This window comes from Myiozetetes cayanensis, unplaced genomic scaffold (assembly GCF_022539395.1).
Source record: "Myiozetetes cayanensis isolate MyiCay16 unplaced genomic scaffold, myiCay2020 scf63, whole genome shotgun sequence".
Lineage (NCBI taxonomy): Eukaryota > Metazoa > Chordata > Aves > Passeriformes > Tyrannidae > Myiozetetes > Myiozetetes cayanensis.
Genome location: NW_026087887.1, coordinates 106,589 through 126,515, shown reverse-complemented (window position 1 = coordinate 126,515; position 19,927 = coordinate 106,589). Strand labels below are relative to the sequence as shown.

General features: G+C 51.9%; 1 protein-coding gene across 1 annotated transcript; it reads right to left on the bottom strand.

Moving 5' to 3' along the window:
* Window positions 1-11: 11 nt before the first annotated feature.
* Window positions 12-18,856, bottom strand: LOC126651490 (keratin, type II cytoskeletal 4-like). Its single transcript, XM_050337411.1, has 9 exons — window positions 18,178-18,856; window positions 15,289-15,503; window positions 11,224-11,284; window positions 9,496-9,591; window positions 7,005-7,169; window positions 4,201-4,326; window positions 2,696-2,916; window positions 1,758-1,786; window positions 12-493 (listed from the first exon to the last, which is right to left on the bottom strand). The coding sequence occupies exons 1-9, from the start codon at window positions 18,718-18,720 to the stop codon at window positions 12-14; spliced, it is 1,938 nt and encodes a 645-aa protein (XP_050193368.1). The 5' UTR covers window positions 18,721-18,856.
* Window positions 18,857-19,927: the final 1,071 nt, after the last annotated feature.

Sequence of the window (19,927 nt, the reverse complement as noted above, 5' to 3'; positions counted from 1 at the left end):
GGTCCTTTTCTCTACCGGCTCGTCCTGACCACGCGCACGGCCGTGCCGAACCTGCCCGCCGCCCCGCACAGCCCCGCGCCGGGGATCAGCACCGCGCCCGGCCCGCACTGCTCCACGCCGCCGCCGCCGCCGCACACCAGGTTGCCCACGGCGCCCCCCAGGTTGCCCACGGCGCCCCCCAGGTTGCCCACGGGCGGCCCGCACTGCACCCCTCCGTCCACCACGCCCGGCATCACCTCGCGGCCCACGCAGCCCACGGAGCTGCGGGCGCCGAAGCCGCCGCCGCCGCCGCCCACCTTGGGCAGGCAGTCCACGCTGCGGGCGCTGAACCCCGCGGCGTGGGCGCCGAACCCCGCGGCGTGGGCGCCGAACGGCGAGCCCAAAGCCAGCCCCAGGCCGGCCCCAGCCCCGCCCGCCTTCACCGAGCATTTGGTGCCGCCCAGCCCCGACAGGGAGCGGCACTCGCCGACGGTGCCGCCGCCGCTCACCACGGCTGCGAGGGGAGAGGAAATAAAATAAATAAAATAAATTAAAAAAAAGGAATTAAACAAAATAATTAAAAAAAAAACACAAAAAACCCCCCAAAGAATAAATTAAAATTAAATTAAATTTAAAAAAAAGAAATTAAACAAAATAATAATAAAAAAAAAAAACACAAAAAAACCCCCCAAAGAATAAATTAAAATTAAATTAAATTAAAAAAAAAGAAATTAAACAAAATAATTTAAAAAAAAACCCACAAAAAACCCCCCAAAAAATAAATTAAAATTAAATTAAATTTAAAAAAAAATTAAACAAAATAATTAAAAAAAAACCACAAAAACCCCAAAGAATAAATTAAAATTAAATTAAATTTAAAAAAAAATTAAGCAAAATAATTAAAAAAAACACAAAAAAAACCCCAAAGAATAAATTAAAATTAAATTAAATTTTAAAAAAAATTAAGCAAAATAATTTAAAAAAAACATTAAAAACCCCAAAGAACAAAAAAAAAAAAAAAAAACAAAAACCACCACACAAAACCAAAACGCGCACACACACAAAAACAAAACAAAAAAACCCAAAACAAAAGCTACAAAAAATCCCCACACAAAAAAACCAACCAAAAAAACCCAAAAACAAGCCACAAAAAACCCACACACGCAAAAAAAAAAAAAAAAAACCAAGCCACGAAAAAAACACACACGCAAAAAAAACACCCAAAAAACCCCCCCCCCAAAAAAGCAAAAACAAAAAACCCCAAACAAACAAACAACAACAAAAAAAACAAGCCACAAAAAACACACACACGCAAAAAAAAAAAAAAAACCCACGAAAATAAAAAAAACCCACACATAAAAAACCTCCCCCAAAACCAAACCAAACAAAACGCCCAAAACAAAGAGAACAAAAAAAACCAAACAAAAAACCAAAAAAACCCCAAACCGAAACAAAAAAATGCCCACAAAAACCCCCCAAAATCACCAAAAAAACCCCGAAAAATAATAATAAAAAAGCAAACAAACAAAAAAAACCAAAAAATACCCACAAAAAACCCCCCCCCACACACAAAAAAAAACCCCAAAACACAAAAAACCTCAAACCCAAAGCAAAAACCCCACAAACAAACAAATAAAAAAAAACAAGGCTCGGTCACTCGCAGGAAGGGCAAAAACCCCGCTCGGTTCGGGGGAGGGGGATTTAAATCGGGGTTTAAGCGGTGGGATTTGGGATTTGGGGATTCGAGGGAAATGAAGAGGGCGTGGGATTCCACTCACCTACGCTGACGGGGTTGCCGGTGCATATCCTGTGGAGAGGGGGGAAAAAAAGACGTCTCAAGGGAAATATTCACCAAATAGGGGGATGTTCAGAGCGAATCGAGGTCCTTCAGCACCTTCGGGGCTGGTTCGGATGGCCCGGACAGGGGGTGGGGTCCCAAAATGTCGCGGACATCCCGAGCATCCCACGTTCCTTTTGGATGGGGGGTTAAAGTGTTTGGGGTGGGGGGTCTGAGTGCAGAGGGAGTGGAGCTCGGGGAGGAGGAGGAGGAGGAGGAGGAGGAGGGAAGGGGGTCGATGGTCCCCTCTGCACCCACAGGGTGAGAAAAGGGATGAAAATACACCCAACTCTGCACCCAGGGGGTGAGAAAAGGGGACAATGCACCCCTCTGCACCCCAGGGTGGGAAAAGGGATAAAAATACACTCAACTCTGCACCCACGGGGTGAGAAAAGGGGACCCTGCTCCCCTCTGCACCCATGGAGAGAGAAAAGGGACCCTGCTCCCCTCTGCACCAACAGGGAGAGAAAAGGGATAAAAATACACCCAGCTCTGCACCCATGGGTGAGAAAAGGGATAAAAATACACCCAACTCTGCACCCATGGGGTGAGAAAAGGGACCCTGCACCCATAGGGTGAGAAAGGGGACCCTGCTCCCCTCTGCACCAACAGGGTGAGAAAAGGGATGAAAATACACCCAACTCTGCACCCATGGGGTGAGAAAAGGGGACCCTGCTCCCTCTGCACCCATGGAGAGAGAACAGGGATAAAAAATACACCCAACTCTGCACCCAGGGGGTGAGAAAAGGGACCCTGCACCCACAGGATGAGAAAAGGCACCCTGCTCCCCCTCTTGCACCCCCGAGGTTCATCCTTTCCCCCCTTTCCCGCGGGGTTTTTCCCATCCACCCTCACCAGGCGTATCCCGACCGCTCCCACCTGCTCTCCTCTCCCTCCAGCAGCGTCCTGTACGTGGCGATCTCGATGTCCAGGGCCAGCTTGACGTTGAGCAGCTCCTGGTAGTCCCTGAGCAGGCAGGCCATCTTGTCCTTGGCCTGCTGCAGGGCGGTCTGCAGGTCCACGTGCTTCTGCCGCGCGTCCTTCAGCGCGCAGTCCCCGCGCTGCTCGGCGTCGCAGATGGCCGTCTGCAGGGCCGAGATCTGGGGGTGCAGGGATAGGGGGGACAGAGTTCCGGGTCAGAAGGCACCTCCAAGCCCCTCTGATCCCACCCCCAGCGTTTTCTGAGGCGGTTTCAAGCCACGTCCAAACCGGCCTTGGGGGGCGTCAATGGGGATGTCCACGGGGTTGTTCCTCTACTCCTCATTTCTCAGTGAGGAAGTGCCAGGGAGCCTGGATTTTGGATGGATTGGTGGTGGCCAGTGGGGATATCAACAGGGACCTCCACAGGGTTGCTGCTGTAACCCCTCATTTCTCAACTAGAAAGTGCCAGAGAGCCGGGATTTTGGATGGATTGGTGGTGGCCAGGGGGGATGTCAACAAGGATCTCCACAGGTTTGCTCCTTCACCCCTCATTTCTCAGCCAGAAAGTGCCAGGAAGCCAAGATTTAGGCTGGATTGGTGGTGGCCAGAGGACATCAACAGGATCTCCACGGGGTTGCTCCTCTACTCCTCATTTCTCAGATAGAACTACCAGGGAACCTGGATTTTGGATGGATTGGTGGTGGCCAGTGGTGATATTGAGGTATCTCCACAGGGTTGCTGCTGTAACCCCTCATTTCTCAACTAGAAAGTGCCAGGGAGCCAAGATTGGTGGTGGCCAAGGGGGATATCAACAAGGATCTCCACAGGTTTGCTCCTTCACCCCTCATTTCTCAGCCAGAAAGTGCCAGGGAGCCCAAATTTCAGCTGGATTTGGGGTGGCCAAGCAGTTTGAGAAATAAATCTGCGTTTTCGTGTGTCTTTGAAGCATTTTCGTGTGCATTTGAAGGCATTTTTGTGTGCATTTTGCGTCTTTGAAAGTCTTTTTTTGTGCATTTTTTGTGCATCTGAAGCGGTTTTGTGCACATTTGAAGCGTTTTTTTGTGCATTCTGCGCGTCTTTGAACCCTTTTGTGTGCATTTTGGGTGCATTTGAAGCGTTTTTGTGTGCGTTTTATGTGTCTTTGAACCATTTCCTGTGCACTTGGAGTGCATTTGAAGCGTTTCTGTGCATTTTGTGTGCATTTTTGTGCATTTTGTGTGTCTCTGAACCCTTTTGTGTGCATTTTGTGTGCATTTGAAGCTCCTTTTTGTGCATTTTGTGTGCATTTGAAGCATTTTTGTGTGCATTCTGTGTGCCTTTGAAGCCACAAACACTCAGTCTGCAGGCAGGGGGGTCGGTGAGGACGGGTGGGACCCGGTGATGACGAAACCCCTTTGATGGAGGAGTTTTCCCACCTCCCACCCCACCCTCCCCCGTGGGACCCAAGCCCTTTTTGTCCCTACCTGCTTCTTGACGTTGTCAGACTCGCACTGCAGCTTCTGGATCATCCTGTTGAGCTCGGCGATCTCGCTCTGGTTGTTCCTCAGGTCGTCACAGAACTTGCCCCGGCTGCTGTGCAGCTCCTCCAGCTGTTCAGGACGATGGGAACGTGCCCAAATTGTCCCCTTTCCAGGGCCATCCTCCACCCCACCTCACCCACCGTCCCTCCCAGGGATTCCGGGCACAACCTCGACCTCAAACCGCCTCGAGATGTCGGGTTTGGGGGGGCTTTTTGGGGTTGTTGTTTTTTGGGTTTTTTTTGGCCAGGGTTTTCTTCAGGTGACACTGAGGGGGTCCAAGGTGTGACCCTGAAAGGTCCAAGGTGTGACCCTGAAAGGTCCAAGGTGTGACACTGAGGGAGTCCAAGGTGTGACCCTGAGGGGGTCCAAGGTGTGACCCTGAGGGGTCCAAGGTGTGACCCTGAGGGGATCCAAGGTGTGACACTGAGGGAGTCCAAGGTGTGACCCTGAGGGGTCCAAGGTGTGACATTGAGGGGTTCAAGGTGTGACACTGAGGGGTCCAAGGTGTGACATTGAGGGGTTCAAGGTGTGACACTGAGGGGTCCAAGGTGTGACCCTGAAAGGTCCAAGGTGTGACTCTGAGGGGTCCAAGATGTGACCTCACAGCTCTGTGTGACACCAGTGGGTCCAAGGTGTGACCCTGAGGGGTCCAAAGTATGACACTGAGGGGTCCAAGGTGTGACACCAGTGGGTCCAAAGTGTGACCCTGAGGGGACCAAGATGTGACCCTGAGGGGGTCCAAGGTGTGACCCTGAGGGGTCCAAGGTGTGACCCTGAGGGGTCCAGGATGTGACCCTTAGGGGTCCAAGGTGTGACCCTGAGGGGTCCAAGATGTGACCCCACAGCTCTGTGTGACACCAATGGATCCAAGGTGTGACTCTGAGGGGTCCAAGGTGTGACCCTGAGGGGTCCAAGATGTGACACTGAGGGGTTCAAGATGTGACCCCAAGGGGGTCCAAGGTGTGACCTTGAGGGGTCCAAAGTATGACACTGAGGGGGTCCAGGATGTGACCCTGAAAGGTCCAAGGTGTGACCCCACAGCTCTGTGTGACACCAATGGGTCCAAGGTGTGACACCAGTGGGTCCAAGGTGTGACCCCACAGCTCTGTGTGACACCAGTGGGTCCAAGGTGTGACATTGAGGGGTCCAAGGTGTGACCCCACAGCTCTGTGTGACACCAGTGGATCCAAGGTGTGACACCAGTGGGTCCAAGGTGTGACCCCACAGCTCTGTGTGACACCAGTGGGTCCAAGGTGTGACCCCACAGCTCTGTGTGACCCCAGTGGGTCCAAGGTGTGACCCCAGTGGGTCCAAGGTGTGACCTCACAGCTCTGTGTGACACCAAGGGGGTCCAAGATGTGACCCTGAGGGGTCCAAGGTGTGACCCTGAGGGGTCCAAGGCGTGACACCAATGGAGTCCAAGGTGTGACCCCCCAGCTCTGTGTGACACCAGTGGGTCCAAGGTGTGACCCTGAGGGGTCCAAGACATGACCCCCCAGCTCTGTGTGACACCAGTGGGTCCAAGGTGTGACCCTGAGGGGTCCAAGGTGTGACCCCACAGCTCTGTGTGACCCCAGTGGGTCCAAGGTGTGACACCAGGGGGTCCAAGGTGTGACCCTGAGGGATCCAAGACATGACCCCCCAGCTCTGTGTGATACCAGTGGATCCAAGGTGTGACCCTGAGGGGTCCAAGATGTGACACCAGTGGATCCAAGACGTGACCCCCCAGCTCTGTGTGACACCAATGGGTCCAAGGTGTGACACCAGGGGGTCCAAGGTGTGACACCAGTGGGTCCAAGGTGTGACACTGAGGGGTCCAAGACATGACCCCACAGCTCTGTGTGACACCAATAGATCCAAGGTGTGACCTCCCAGGTCTGTATGACACCAGTGGGTCCAAGATGTGACCCCACAGCTCTGTGTGACACCAGTGGGTCCAAGGTGTGACATTGAGGGGTCCAAGGTGTGACCCCCCAGCTCTGTGTGACACCAGTGGGTCCAAGGTGTGACATTGAGGGGTTCAAGATGTGACCCCAGTCAGTGTGACCCAGGGGTCCAAGGTGTGACACTGAGTGGGTCCAGGATGTGACATTGAGGTCTAGTGTGACCCAGTCAGTGTGACCCACTCAAGGTGTGACACCAGTGTGTGACTCCAGTGGGTCCAGTATGACCTAGTCGTGTGACCCAGGGGTCCAAGTGTGACACAGGGGTCAAGATGGACCCTGAGGGGCCAAGGTGACACTCATAGCCATGTGACACCAGTGGGTCCAAGGTGTGACATCGAGGTCAGATGTGACCCAGGGGTCCAGTGTGACACCAGTGGATCCAGGTGTGACCCTGAGGGGCCAAGGTGTGACACTGAGGGGTCCAAGGTGTGACCCCCAGCTCTGTGTGACACCAGAGGGTCCAAGGTGTGACCCCCCAGCTCTGTGTGACACCAGTGGGTCCAAGGTGTGACATTGAGGGGTCCAAGGCATGACCCCCCAGCTCTGTGTGACACCAATGGATCCAAGGTGTGACTCTGAGGGGTCCAAGGTGTGACCCCACAGCTCTGTGTGACACCAATGGGTCCAAGGTGTGACCCCAGTGGGTCCAAGGTGTGACCCCACAGCTCTGTGTGACACCAATGGGTCCAAGGTGTGACCCCCCAGCTCCAAACCGCAGCGTGGGGAGCGCCAGAGCCGCTTTGGGGGCGGGGGCGTCCCCAAAGCTTTGCTAACTCTATCTGGGAGGTGGAGCTCACTCACCCTGGTCTGGTAGAAAGCCTCCACCTCGGCCTTGCTCTTCTGGGCGATCTCCTCGTAGCAGCACTCCACGCTCTTGATGATGCCCTCCATGTCCAGGTCGCGGCTGTTGTCCATTTGCACGATGACAGAGGTGTCACACAGCTGGCAGTCCAGCTGGGCCCTCTCCTGGGGGGGGAACACGGGGGGGGGGGCGTCAGTGCTGGCCCTGGGCACCCAGTAACCCCAGTAATCCCAGTACCCCAGTAATCCCATCCCTGACACCCCCAGTACCCCCAGTCCCATCCCTGACACCTCCAGTACCCCCAGCACCCCCAGCACCTCCAGCCCCATCCCTGACACCCCCAGTACCCCCAGCACCATCCCTGACACCCCAGTACCCCCAGTACCCCCAGTAATCCCATCCTGGCCCTAGTACTCCAATAACCCCATCCTGACACCCCCAGTACCCCCAGCCCCATCTCTGACACCCCCAGTACCCCAAATAACCCCATCCCTGACACCCCCAGTACCCCAGCCTCCATCCCTGACACCCCAGTACCTCCAGCTGGTACCCCATCCCCAGACATCCCTCAGCACCTCCAGCTACCTCCCAGTACCCCCAGCCCTGGCAGCCTCAGCACCTCCAGCACCCCAGTACCCCATCCCCATCCTGACACCAGCACCCCAGTAACCCCATCCTGACACCCCAGTACCCCCGCACCCCCATCCCTGCACCCAGTACCCCCAGTACCCCAGTACCCCATCCCTGACACCCCCAGCACCCCAGTACCCCCAGTACTCCATCACGACACCCCAGTATCCTCGGCACCCCGGTACCCCAGCCCACCCTTGACACCTCCAGCACCCCAGCCCTGGCACCCATCCCCCAGCCCTCGGCAACCCCAGTAATCCCATCCCTGACACCCCAGCACCCCAGTACCCCAGTACCCCCATCCCTGACACCCCCAGTATCCCCAGCACCCGGGTACCCCATAGCCCAGCCCTTGGCACCCCCAGCACCTCCAGCCCCTGACACCCCAGTATCCCTCAGCCCCAGCACCCCACTGACCCCCAGTACCCCCAGCCCCATCCCTGACACCCCAGTACCCCAGTCCCCCAGCAATCCCTCCTATACCCCAGCACCCCGGTACCCCCAACCAGCCCTTGGCACCTCCAGCACGTCCAGCACCTTGGCACCTCAGTACCCCCAGCCCTCGGCAGCCCCAGCACCCCCATCCCTGACACCCCAGCACCCCCAGTACCCACAGTAACCCCATCCCTGACACCCCCAGTATCCCCAGCACCCCGGGTACCCCAAAACCCAGCCCTTGGCACCTCCAGCACCTCCAGCCCTGACACCACCAGTATCCCCAGTTAACCCCAGTCCTGGTCCTTGGTACCCCAGCACCCCTCAGTACCCCCAGTAGCCCCAGCACCCCCATCCCTGACACCCCCAGTACCCCTAGCACCCCAGCCCCGACCCTTAGCACCCCCAGCACCTCCAGTACCCCCATCCCTGACACCTCCAGTACCCCCAGTACCCCAAGGACCCCCATTCCTGACACCTCCAGCACCCCCAGTACCCCAGCCCTCGGCATCCCCAGCACCCCCAGTACCTCCAAGCACCCCCAGTACCCCCAGCTCTGGCACCCCAGCACCCTCAGTACCCCCGGTACCCCCAGCACCCCAGTACCCCATCCCTCGGCACCCCCAGCACCCCCAGTATCTCAAGCACCCCAGTACCCCCAGTTCTGGCACCCCAGCACCCTCAATACCCTCAGCACCCCAGTATCCCCAGTACCCCCAGCCCTGGCACCCCCAGCACCCTCAGCACCCCCAGCACCCCCAGTACCCCCAAACCCCAGCCCTCGGCACCCCAGCCCTGGCCCTTGGCACCTCCAGTACCCCCAGTACCCCAAGGACCCCCATCCCTGACACCTCCAGCACCCCCAGTACCCCCATCCCTGGCACCCTCAGCCCTGGCCCTCAGCACCCCCAGCACCTCCAGTACCCCCAGTCCCGGCTCTTGGCACCCCCAGCACCTCCAGTACCCCCAGTACCCTCAGCACCTCCAGTAATGTAAAAAAATATTTAGAAAGTAAAAAAAAAAAAAAAAGGAAAAAACAGTAAAAAAATGTAATGTAAAAAAAGTAAAAAAATAGTAAAAAAGTGTAATGTAAAAAATATTTAAAGAGTGAAAAATAATTAAAAAGTGTAATGTAATAAAATGTTTAAGAAGTAAAAAAAGAGTAAAAAGTAGTAAAAATGTAGTGTAAAGAGTATATTAAAAAAGTAAAAAAAGGTTAAAAAAGTTAAAAAAGTAAAAAATACGTAATGTAAAAAATATTTTAAAAGTAAAAAAAAAGGAAAAAAATAGTAAAACGGAATTTTAAAAGCAAAAAAAAAAGTAAAAAAATTTAAAAAAATGTATTAAAAGAGCAAAAATAAATTCAACGTTAAAAAAAAGGGACGATGCGGATTCGAATTCGGGAGCGGAGCCCGCAGCTCTTACCTCGGCGTAGATGCACTTGAGGAACTCGAGCTGCTGCCGCAGGAGCCCCACCCGCACCTCCAGCTCCTCCTTGGTCAGGTACAGACAATCCACGTCCTGCCGAGACATCGGGAACCCCCCGTCAGAGGGGCTGGGGGCAACCCCCGGCTTTCCTGATCGACCCGAGGGGAAAAAACTCCCCATTTCCACCCCTACGGGGATTTGTGTTTTAAAAAAACCCAAAACTTCCCAATTTCCAACCCATCAGGGATTTGTGTTTGAAAAAAACCCAAAAACCTCCCCATTTCCAACCCATCAGGGATTTGTGTTTGAAAAAATCCCAAAAACGTCCCCATTTCCAACCCCCCGGGGGATTTGTGTTTGAAAAAATCCCAAAAACTTCCCCATTTCCAACCCCTCGGGGATTTGTGTTTTAAAAAAACCCAAAACTTCCCACTTTCCAACCCCCCGAGGGATTTGTGTTTAAAAAAACCCCAAAAACCTCCCCATTTCCAACCCCCCAGGGATTTGTGTTTAAAAAAACCCCAAAAACCTCCCCATTTCCAACCCCCCGGGGTATTTGTGTTTAAAAAAACCCAAAAACCTCCCCATTTCCAACCCCCCGGGGGATTTGTGTTTAAAAAAAAACCCCAAAACCTCCCCATTTCCAACCCCCTGGGGGATTTGTGTTTGAAAAAACCCCCCAAAAACCTCCCCATTTCCAACCCCCCGGCGGATTTGTGTTTAAAAAAAAACCCCGGGGGATTTTATGTTTTAAAAAACCCCCAAAACCTCCCCATTTCAACCCCCCCAAGGAATTTCTGTTTAATAAAACCCCAAAAACCTCCCCATTTCCAACCCCGGAAATTTGCGTTTAAAACCCCGGGGGATTTGATGTTTTAAAAAACCCCAAAACCTCCCCATTTCAACCCCCGAGGGATTTCTGTTTAATAAAACCCCAAAAACCTCCCCATTTCCAACCCAAAAAACCCCAAAAACCTCCCCATTTCCAACCCCCCGGGGGATTTGTGTTTAAAAAAACCCCAAAATTTCCCAATTTCCAACCCCCCGGGGGATTTGTGTTTAAAAAACCCCCAAAACCTCCCCATTTCCAACCCCCTCAGGGGATTTGTGTTTAAAAAAACCCCCAAAAACCTCCCCATTTCCAACCCAAAAACCCCCAAAACCTCCCCATTTCCAACCCCCCAGGGGATTTGTGTTTAAAAAAACCCCAAAACCTCCCCATTTCCAACCCCCGGGGATTTGTGTTTAAAAAAACCCCAAAAACCTCCCCATTTCCAACCCCCCAAGGAATTTCTGTTTAATAAAACCCCAAAAACCTCCCCATTTCCAACCCCTCAGGGATTTGTGTTTAAAAAAACCCCAAAAACCTCCCCATTTCCAACCCCCCGGGGGAATTTGTGTTTAAAAAAAACCCCAAAAACCTCCCCATTTCCAACCCCCCCGGGGGATTTGTGTTTGAAAAAATCCCAAAAACCTCCCCATTTCCAACCCCCCCAGGGATTTGTGTTTGAAAAAATCCCAAAACCTCCCCATTTCCAACCCCCCGGGGGATTTTATGTTTAAAAAACCCCAAAATCCTCACGGGGGGGTCTCCGGATTGCGGGAGTCGCCTCATTTTTGGGGCTGCCCGGGTGAGGTTTTGCCCAAATCTCTCCTGGCCCTTTTTTTTCCCCCTGGATTTTCCCTCTCCCCTCTTTTATCCTCTCCCCCAGGTCGGGGTTTCACCTTTTTGAGCACCACGAACTCGTTCTCGGCCGCCGTGCGCTTGTTGATCTCGTCCTCGTACCTGCAGGGGGGAGGAGAGAGAAAATAAGGGGGGTCCTGAGCCCTGGAGGGGGTCCCACCTCCATCCCCCACGGGAAGTGAGATTTGGCTTGGCACCTCTTTTTTATTTTTATTTTTATTTTATTTATTTTTATTTTTATTTTTATTCTTGTTTTTATTTTATTTTTAATTTTTATTTTTATTTTTATTTTTATTTTTATTTCCATTATTATGATGATTTAATAATTATTATTATCACTTTTATTTTTATTTTTATTCTTGTTTTTATTTTTATTTTTATTTTTATTTTTATTTCCATTATTATGATGATTTAATTATTATTATTATCATTTTTATTTTTATTTTTATCTTTATTTTTATTTCCATTATTATTATGATTTAATTATTATTATTTATATTATTATTTTTAGTTTTATTTGATTATTATTTCTATTATTATTTATTTATTTATTATTATTTCTATTATTATTTTTTTGTTTAATTTGATTATTATTTCTATTATTATTTTTGTTTTATTTAATTATTATTCTTTCTATTATTATTATTTTAGTTTTATTTGATTATCATTAGTTCTATTATTATTATTATTGTTTTATTTAATTATTATTATTTCTATTATTATTCTTTTTAGTTTTATTTGATTATTATTTATATTATTATTTTTAGTTTTATTTAATTTCTATTTATTATTATTATTATTTCCATTATTATTATGATTTTATTATTATTATCATTTTTATTTTTATTTTTATCTTTATTTCCATTATTATTATGATTTAATTATTGTTATTTCTATTATTATTTTTTAGTTTTATTTAATTATTATTATTTCTATTATTATTATTTTTTAGTTTTATTTGATTATTATTTCTATTATTATTAGTTTTATTTGATTATTATTATTTCTATTATTATTATTTTTAGTTTTATTTAATTTTTTAATTTATATTATTATTAAATTTTTTTTTTATTTTTTTTTTTTGCTTTGTCACCGTTTTTTTTTCCCCTCCACACTTTTCACTCAGCAATTTTAAACGTTCCACACCAACGCTCGGACCGCTGGAGGGAGGGGCTGGTTTGGAGTCACAAAGGGCACAAAAATCCGCCCAAACCACGAGAATTCCAAAGGCCCCGTCCCGGGCTGGAGGCTTGGGCTGGGCTCTGCTTTGTGAGGTGTCCTTCTGAAGGACTCTGCTCGCTCAGAGGGTTTTTTTTGGGGGGTGGCCAAAACACCCCGGGAGGAAGGAGAGGGGAAAAGGGGTCAGTCAGGGGATTGAGCAAGCCCTGAAACACCCGGGGCAGGGCGAGGAAGGTCAGGCAGCGATGAATCGGTCACTGGGACCTGTCAGAGATCCCCCAGGACCAGCTGGACCTTTTTTGGGGGGATGGATCGGTAGGAAAAGGGCTGTCAAAACTGGAGTTTTTTTTTTGGGATTGGCTCAGCAGAAAAAGGGCTGTCAAAGCTGGACCTTTTTTGAGTTTGGTTCGGTAGGAAAAGGGCTGTCAAAGCTGGAAGTTTTTTTTTTGGGGTGGGGGTTGGCTCGGCAGAAAAAGGGCTCTCAAAGCTGGAGGTTTTTTGGGTTTAGCTCGGTAGGAAAAGGGCTGTCAAAGCTGGAGCTTTTTTGGGTTTGACTCGGCAGGAAAAGGGTTGTCAAAGCTGGACCTTTTTTGGGTTTGGCTCTTTAGGAAAAGGGCTGTCAAACCTGGACCTTTTTTGGGTTTGGCTCGGTAGGAAAAGGGCTGTCAAAGCTGGAGCTTTGTTTTTTGAGGGGTGGCTCGGTAGGAAAAGGGCTGTCAAAGCTGGACCTTTTTTGGGTTTGGCTCGGTAGGAAAAGGGCTGTCAAAGCTGGACCTTTTTTAGCGGGGGGGTGGCTCGGCAGGAAAAGGGCTGTCAAAGCTGGACCTTTTTTGGGTTTGGCTCGGCAGGAAAAGGGCTGTCAAAGCTGGACCTTTTTTGGGTTTGGCTCTTTAGGAAAAGGGCTGCCAAAGCTGGACCTTTTTTGGGTTTGGCTCGATAGGAAAAGGGCTGTCAAAGCTGGACCTTTTTTGGGTTTGACTCGGCAGGAAAAGAGCTGTCAAAGCTGGACTTTTTTTTGGGGGGGGTGGCTCGGTAGGAAAAGGGCTGTCAAAGCTGGACCTTTTTTTTGGGGTGGGGGTGACTCGGCAAGAAAAAGGCTGCCAAAGCTGGACCTTTTTTGGGTTTGGCTCGGTAGGAAAAGGGCTGTCAAAGCTGGACCTTTTTTGGGTTTGGCTCGGCAGGAAAAGGGCTGTCAAAGCTGGACCTTTTTTGGGTTTGGCTCGGTAGGAAAAAGAGCTGTCAAAGCTGGACCTTTTTTGGGTTTGGCTCGGCAGGAAAAGGGCTGTCAAAGCTGGACCTTTTTTGGGTTTGGCTCGGCAGGAAAAGGGCTGTCAAAACTGGACCTTTTTATTTGGGGCGTGGCTCGTTAGGAAAAGGGCTGTCAAAGCTGGACCTTTCTTAGGTTTGGCTCGTTAGGAAAAGGGCTGTCAAAGCTGGACCTTTTTTTTTGAGGGGGGTTGGCTCGGCAGGAAAAGGGCTGTCAAAGCTGGACCTTTTTTGGGTTTGGCTCGGTAGGAAAAGGGCTGTCAAAGCTGGACCTTTTTTGGGTTTGGCTCGGTAGGAAAAGGGCTGTCAAAGCTGGACCTTTTTTGGGTTTGACTCGTTGGGAAAAGGGCTGTCAAAGCTGGACCTTTTTTGGGTTTGGCTCGGTAGGAAAAGGGCTGTCAAAGCTGGACCTTTTTTGGGTTTGGCTCTTTAGGAAAAGGGCTGTCAAAGCTGGACCCTTTTTGGGTTTGGCTCGGTAGGAAAAGGGCTGACAAAGCTGGACCTTTTTTTTTGAGTTTGGGTGACTCGGTAGGAAAAGGGCTGTCAAAGCTGGACCCTTTTGGGTTTGGCTCGGTAGGAAAAGGGCTGACAAAGCTGGACCTTTTTGGGTTTGGCTCGGCAGGAAAAGGGCTATCAAAGCTGGACCCTTTTTGGGTTTGGCTCGGTAGGAAAAGGGCTGACAAAACTGGACCTTTTTTGGGTTTGGCTCGGCAGGAAAAGGGCTGTCAAAGCTGGACCTTTTTTGGGTTTGGCTCGGTAGGAAAAGGGCTGTCAAAGCTGGACCTTTTTTGGGTTTGGCTCGGTAGGAAAAGGGCTGTCAAAGCTGGACCTTTTTTCGGGGGGGTGGCTCGGTAGGAAAAGGGCTGTCAAAGCTGCAGCTTTTTTGGGTTTGGCTCGGCAGGAAAAGGGCTGTCAAAGCTGGAGCTTTTTTGGGTTTGGCTCGGCAGGAAAAGGGCTGTCAAAACTGGAGTTTTTTTGGGGGGATGGATCGGTAGGAAAAGGGCTGTCCAAACTGGACCTTTTTTGGGTTTGGCTCGGCAGGAAAAGGGCTGTCAAAGCTGGACCTTTTTTGGGTTTGGCTCGGTAGGAAAAGGACTGTCAAAGCTGGAGTTTTTTTGGGGTGGGGGTGGCTCGGTAGGAAAAGGGCTGTCAAAGCTGGACCTTTTTTGGGTTTGGCTGGGCAGGAAAAGGGCTGTCAAAGCTGGAGGTTTTTTGGGTTTGGCTCGGCAGAAAAGGGCTGTCAAACCCCCCTGGAGAAAGGGCTGTCGGGGTGGCCTTGGCTGCGGCATCCAGGGTGCCAAACCCACTCCCACTCCCACGTTCCCCCCCGGGAAAGGGGGATCGGACCCCCCAGCACCGCGTGGGGTGGAGATGAGGGGGCTGAGGGTGTTGTGGGGCGGGAGAGCCCGGGGGGATCCACAGGGGAGGGAGATGTGACGTGGGAGGGAGGGGAAAAAACAGCTCCCTGCTCCTCTTTCCCAAGGAAACCGCAGCTGAGGAGCGATCCCGCTCCACCTCCAGCGCTTGTGGGGGCAGTGCCGGGACCCCAACACAAGAAACCAGCCCGGTGTCCCGGATTTTGGACACTCCCAGTGCCACCTCCTGGGATTTCCCCCCCATCCCCTCTCGGGAGCTCAGGTTCCCCTCTGGCCGGGACCTACTTGCACTTGAACTCCTGGACCAGGTCCCGGAGGCAGCGCTCCTCGTTCTCCAGCCTCTCCCTCTCCCCCATCACGCACTCCAGCTGCTTCCTGAGGTTGCAGATGAAGTTCTCGAAGACGGGCTCGAGGTTCCTGCGGGAGGCTGGCAGGACGTACTGCTGCAGCAGCTCCCACTTGGTGGTCAGCACCTTGTTCTGCTGCTCCAGCAGCCTCACCTGGAGGTGGGGGGAGGTCGGGAGAAGGTTGGGAAAGGGCAGAAAACCCCCCTTGGGGTTTTTTTTCCACTTGGAAAAGTGGGGGGGAGGAAAAAAACCCAATCGGAATTGCAAATGGTTCAGCGCAGGGAGAGCGGGACCGGCACCCACCCACCCACCCACCCACCCAGGACTCGAATCACAGGCTGAGCAACATCAAAATCCGTGACCAGACAACCTCCCCTCCTCTTGGAGAGGATCCGCGGCCCCCCTCGGCGGGCCCAGGGCACAAAGGAACCTCTCCTGAGCACCCAAATCTCCGTCCCGGATCTGGTTTGGGTGTAGCTGATCTGAGCTCCAAACCGCGGGCACTTTAATCGTGCATTTTGAAGATTAAAGGCTCTCTCTCCCGGGTCATGAATAAGTCATTTCTCCGGCGGGAAGCTGCTCCTCCCGGGCCGGTTTGGTTTTTCCAGCTGCTCTCTGAGCGGATCAGACGCAGCAAATTTGCTTTGGAAAAAAAAAAAAAATCGTCTCCCAGAACAGGTCCCCGAACAGGCAAACCCTTAAATTTAGCCAAGGGAACAATGTTAAATTACGTGGGGTTTTTTTTAAAGAAATCATTCCCAGAGCGGAGGGACAGAGAAATTAAAATTATTCCCTTGATTTTGGCTAAATCTGCCCTTCCCCGTCTCGAAGGGGCACAGATTTAAGAATGCAAAATTACAGGTTTGGGGTTACACTCGGAATTAAAACTTCCTGGTTTTTCCTCTTTACATTCCCCCTGCCTCCATCCCTTCTCCCACGGCTCTGGATTTGCTGTATCCCTGGAGCTGCTCCTGGTGGAGCATCCCAAGGCACAGCCCTGGTGGTGCAAGGCTTAAATCCAGAGTGTCCCCAGGTCCATCAGAAGGGTTGGGGTGTGAGGCTGCCAGGAGAAAAATCTCCCAGGGAATCTCTGGATCATCTCCAGAGTCCGTTCCAACCCACCATTCCATGATTCCATGACCTTTCCCACTGGAAGGGGTCCCTGTCCGTGGCAGGGGGGTTGGAACTGGATCATCTTTACAGTCCTTCCAACCCAACCATGATTCCATGACCTTTCCCAGTGGGAATTGTCCCATGGCAAGGGGTGGAACTGGATCAACTTTATGGTCCTTTCCAACCCAAACCATTCCACTATTCCATGACCTTTCCCAGTGGGAATTGTCCCATAGCAGGGGGTTGGAACAGGATCGTCTTTAAGATCCTTCCCAACCCAAACCATTCCACAATTCCATGAGCTTTCCTTAATGGAAGGTGTTCCACGGCAGGGGTTGGAACTGGACCATGTTTAACATTCTTCCCAACCCAAACCACTCCAGGATTCCATGACCTTTCCTAGAGGGAAGTGTCCTTGTCCATGGAAGGGGTTGGAACTGGATCATGTTTAAAATCCTTCCCAACCCAAACCAAACCATTCCACGATTCCATGACCTTTCCTACTGGAAGGTGTCCCATGGCAGGGGTTGGAATGGGATCATGTTTAACATCCTTCCCAACCCAAACCATTCCATAATTCCATGATCTCTTCAAATGGAAGGTGTCCCAGAGCAGGGGGTTGGAACAGGATCATGTTTAAGATCCTTCCCAACCCAAGCCATTCCACGATTCCATGACCTTTCCCAGTGGGAATTGTCCCACGGCAGGGGTTGGAGCTGGACCATGTTTAACATCCTTCCCAATCCAAACCATTCCAGGATTCCATGATCTTTCCTAGAGGAAAGTGTCCTTGTCCATGGGAAGGGTTGAAATTGGATCATGTTTAAGATCCTTCCCAACCCAAACTGTTCCATAATTCCATGACCTTTCCAAGTAGGAACTGTCCCACAGCAGGGGTTGGAACAGGATCACGTTTAAAATCCTTCCCAACCCAAAAACCATTCCACAATTCCATGACCTTTCCTAATGGAAGGTGTCCCAACTGGCAGAGGTTGGAACAGGATCATGTTTGAGATCCTTCCCAACCCAAACCATTCCACTATTCCATGACCTTTGCCAGTGGGAATTGTCCCACAGCAGGGGTTGGAACAGGATCATGTTTAAGATCCTTCCCAACCCAAACCAAACCATTCCATGATTCCATGACCTTTGCCAGTGGAAATTGTCCCATGGCAAGGGGTGGAACTGGATCACATTGAAGATCCTTCCCAACCCAAAAAACTCCATAACTCCATGACCTTTCCTAATGGAAGGTGTCCCCACTGCAGGGATTGGAACAGGATCATGTTGAAGATCCTTCCCAACCCAAACCATTCCACGATTCCCTGACCTTTCCAAGTAGGAATTGTCCCACAGCCAGTGGAAATTGTCCTATGAGTAGCAGTGGAACTGGACTACTGAAGACCCTTCCCAGACCCAAAAAACTCCATAACTCCACGACCTTTCCTAATGGAAGGTGTCCCCACTGCAGTGGGTTGGAGCAGGATCATGTTGAAGAATCCTTCTCCCACCCAAACCATCTCCACCCATTCCATGACCTTTGCCAGTGGGAATTGTCCCACAGCAGGGGTTGGAACAGGATCACATTGAAGACCCTTCCCAAAGCAAACCATTCCATGATTCCATGACCTTTCCCCCTCCGGCAGGAGCCCCCCCGGGGGACACCCCACCCCCCGTCAGCGTGGCGGGGAGCCAGGAAAAGCCGTGCCCTCACCTTGTCGATGAAGCAGGCGAACTGGTTGTTGAGGTTCTTGATCTGCTCCTTCTCGTGGGTCCTCACTTGGCACTCCTCGGGGTCCACGCCCACGCACAGCGGCTTCAGCAGCTCGGGGTGGATGCTGACGCCGCGGATCCCCTCGGACCTGCCCACGCCGAACCCCCCGGCGGCCGCGCCGTCGCCCAGCCCGCCGCGGAAGCCGCCCAGGCCGCCGAAGGCGCCGCCGCCGCCGCCGCCGCAGACGCCGCCGCCGAAGCCCACCACGCCGAAGCGGCCCCCGCCGAAGGCCACCCCGCAGCGCCCCACGGCCGGCCCGGCCAGGAGCTGCCCGCGGCAGCTGCCCCCGAACGAGATGCGCTGCCCGCGGCCCAGGTTGCAGACGCTGCGGCTGCTGAAGCCGCCCAGGCCGCAGCGCCGGCCCGAGGGCTGGCACGCCGAGGCCGAGCTGGCGTTGGCGCGGCCCAGCCCGCACACGGCGGAGGCCGAGGAGAAGCCTCGGCGGCCCAGGATGGAGCTGGAGGTGTAGCACTGCCGGCTCATGGCGGCGCCGAGAACCTTCGGGGCGAGCGCGGAGACGTTCGGAGGAGCGAGGCGGGCAGAGCGAGGATCTCCCGTTGTGGCTCCTCTGGGGCACGGCCCTCCTTCCCCTTTTTATACCTTTCAGGAGGTGCCTGAGATGCAAAAAAAAAAAGAAATTAATTTACCCCCTCCGCTGGGTTTGGCCTGCCTGGCAGCCGGGAGCGGCTTCCAACATTCCCAACCCGCAGCGAAAACGCTCCCGTAGCTCATATGCGAAATAATGTGGAAATTAAAATAAACTGCTTTGCTTGCAAGCTTCGGTCTCAGGACTTGTATTTTACTTAATTAATCTGCTTCCTTATTGTGTAATTACAGCCCAGCGGAATAATTCAAGGGGTTTTTATTCATGGCTTGTTTACGGCCGGGTTTCACCACAGCATTTTAATTACAAACGAGCCGGGGGGAGGGGGATGTGGCGGTGCCGCCTCTCCCAGGGTCCCTGGGCAGCCTGGGGCGGGCTCTGGAGGGGTGACCAGGGCAGGGGGAAGGCGGATCCACCCCCTGGAGCTGTTGGGATCCCTTTTTTCCTCCGTGGATCCCACAGGGAATGCCGGTTCGTGGTGCTGGGAATGGGGTCGGCGGTTTCTGTGTCTGTCAATGGAGGTTGAACCGAGGACCCAGTTTGGTCATGGGGAGGCTGCTCTGGGAAACTGGGAGTGGGAGAGTGGTGGGACGGTGGAGAATTGTGGAGTTGGGTTGGAAGGGACCTTGGGGATGGTCCAAGTTCCGGACCGTGGGCAGGGGCAGCTTCCTCTAGGAAAGATCATGGAATTATGGAATGGTTTGGGGTTGGAAGAACCCTGAAGATGATCCCATCCAAAACCCTGATGTGGGCAGGGACCCCTTTCACTAGGAAAGGTCATGGAATTATGGAATGGTTTGGGTTGGAAGAACCTTAAAGATGATCCAGTTCCAAATCCCTGCTCCCTGGACAGGGACCCCTTCCAGTAGGAAAGGTCATGGAATTATGGAATGGTTTGGGGTTGGAAGAACCCTAAAGATGATCCAGTTCCAAATCCCTGCCATGGGCAGGGGCACCTTCCTTTAGGAAAGGTCGTGGAATTATGGAATGGTTTGGGGTTGGAAGAACCTTGAAGATGATCCCATCCAACCCCCTGATGTGGGCAGGGACCCATTTCACTAGGAAAGATCATTGGATCCTGGAACG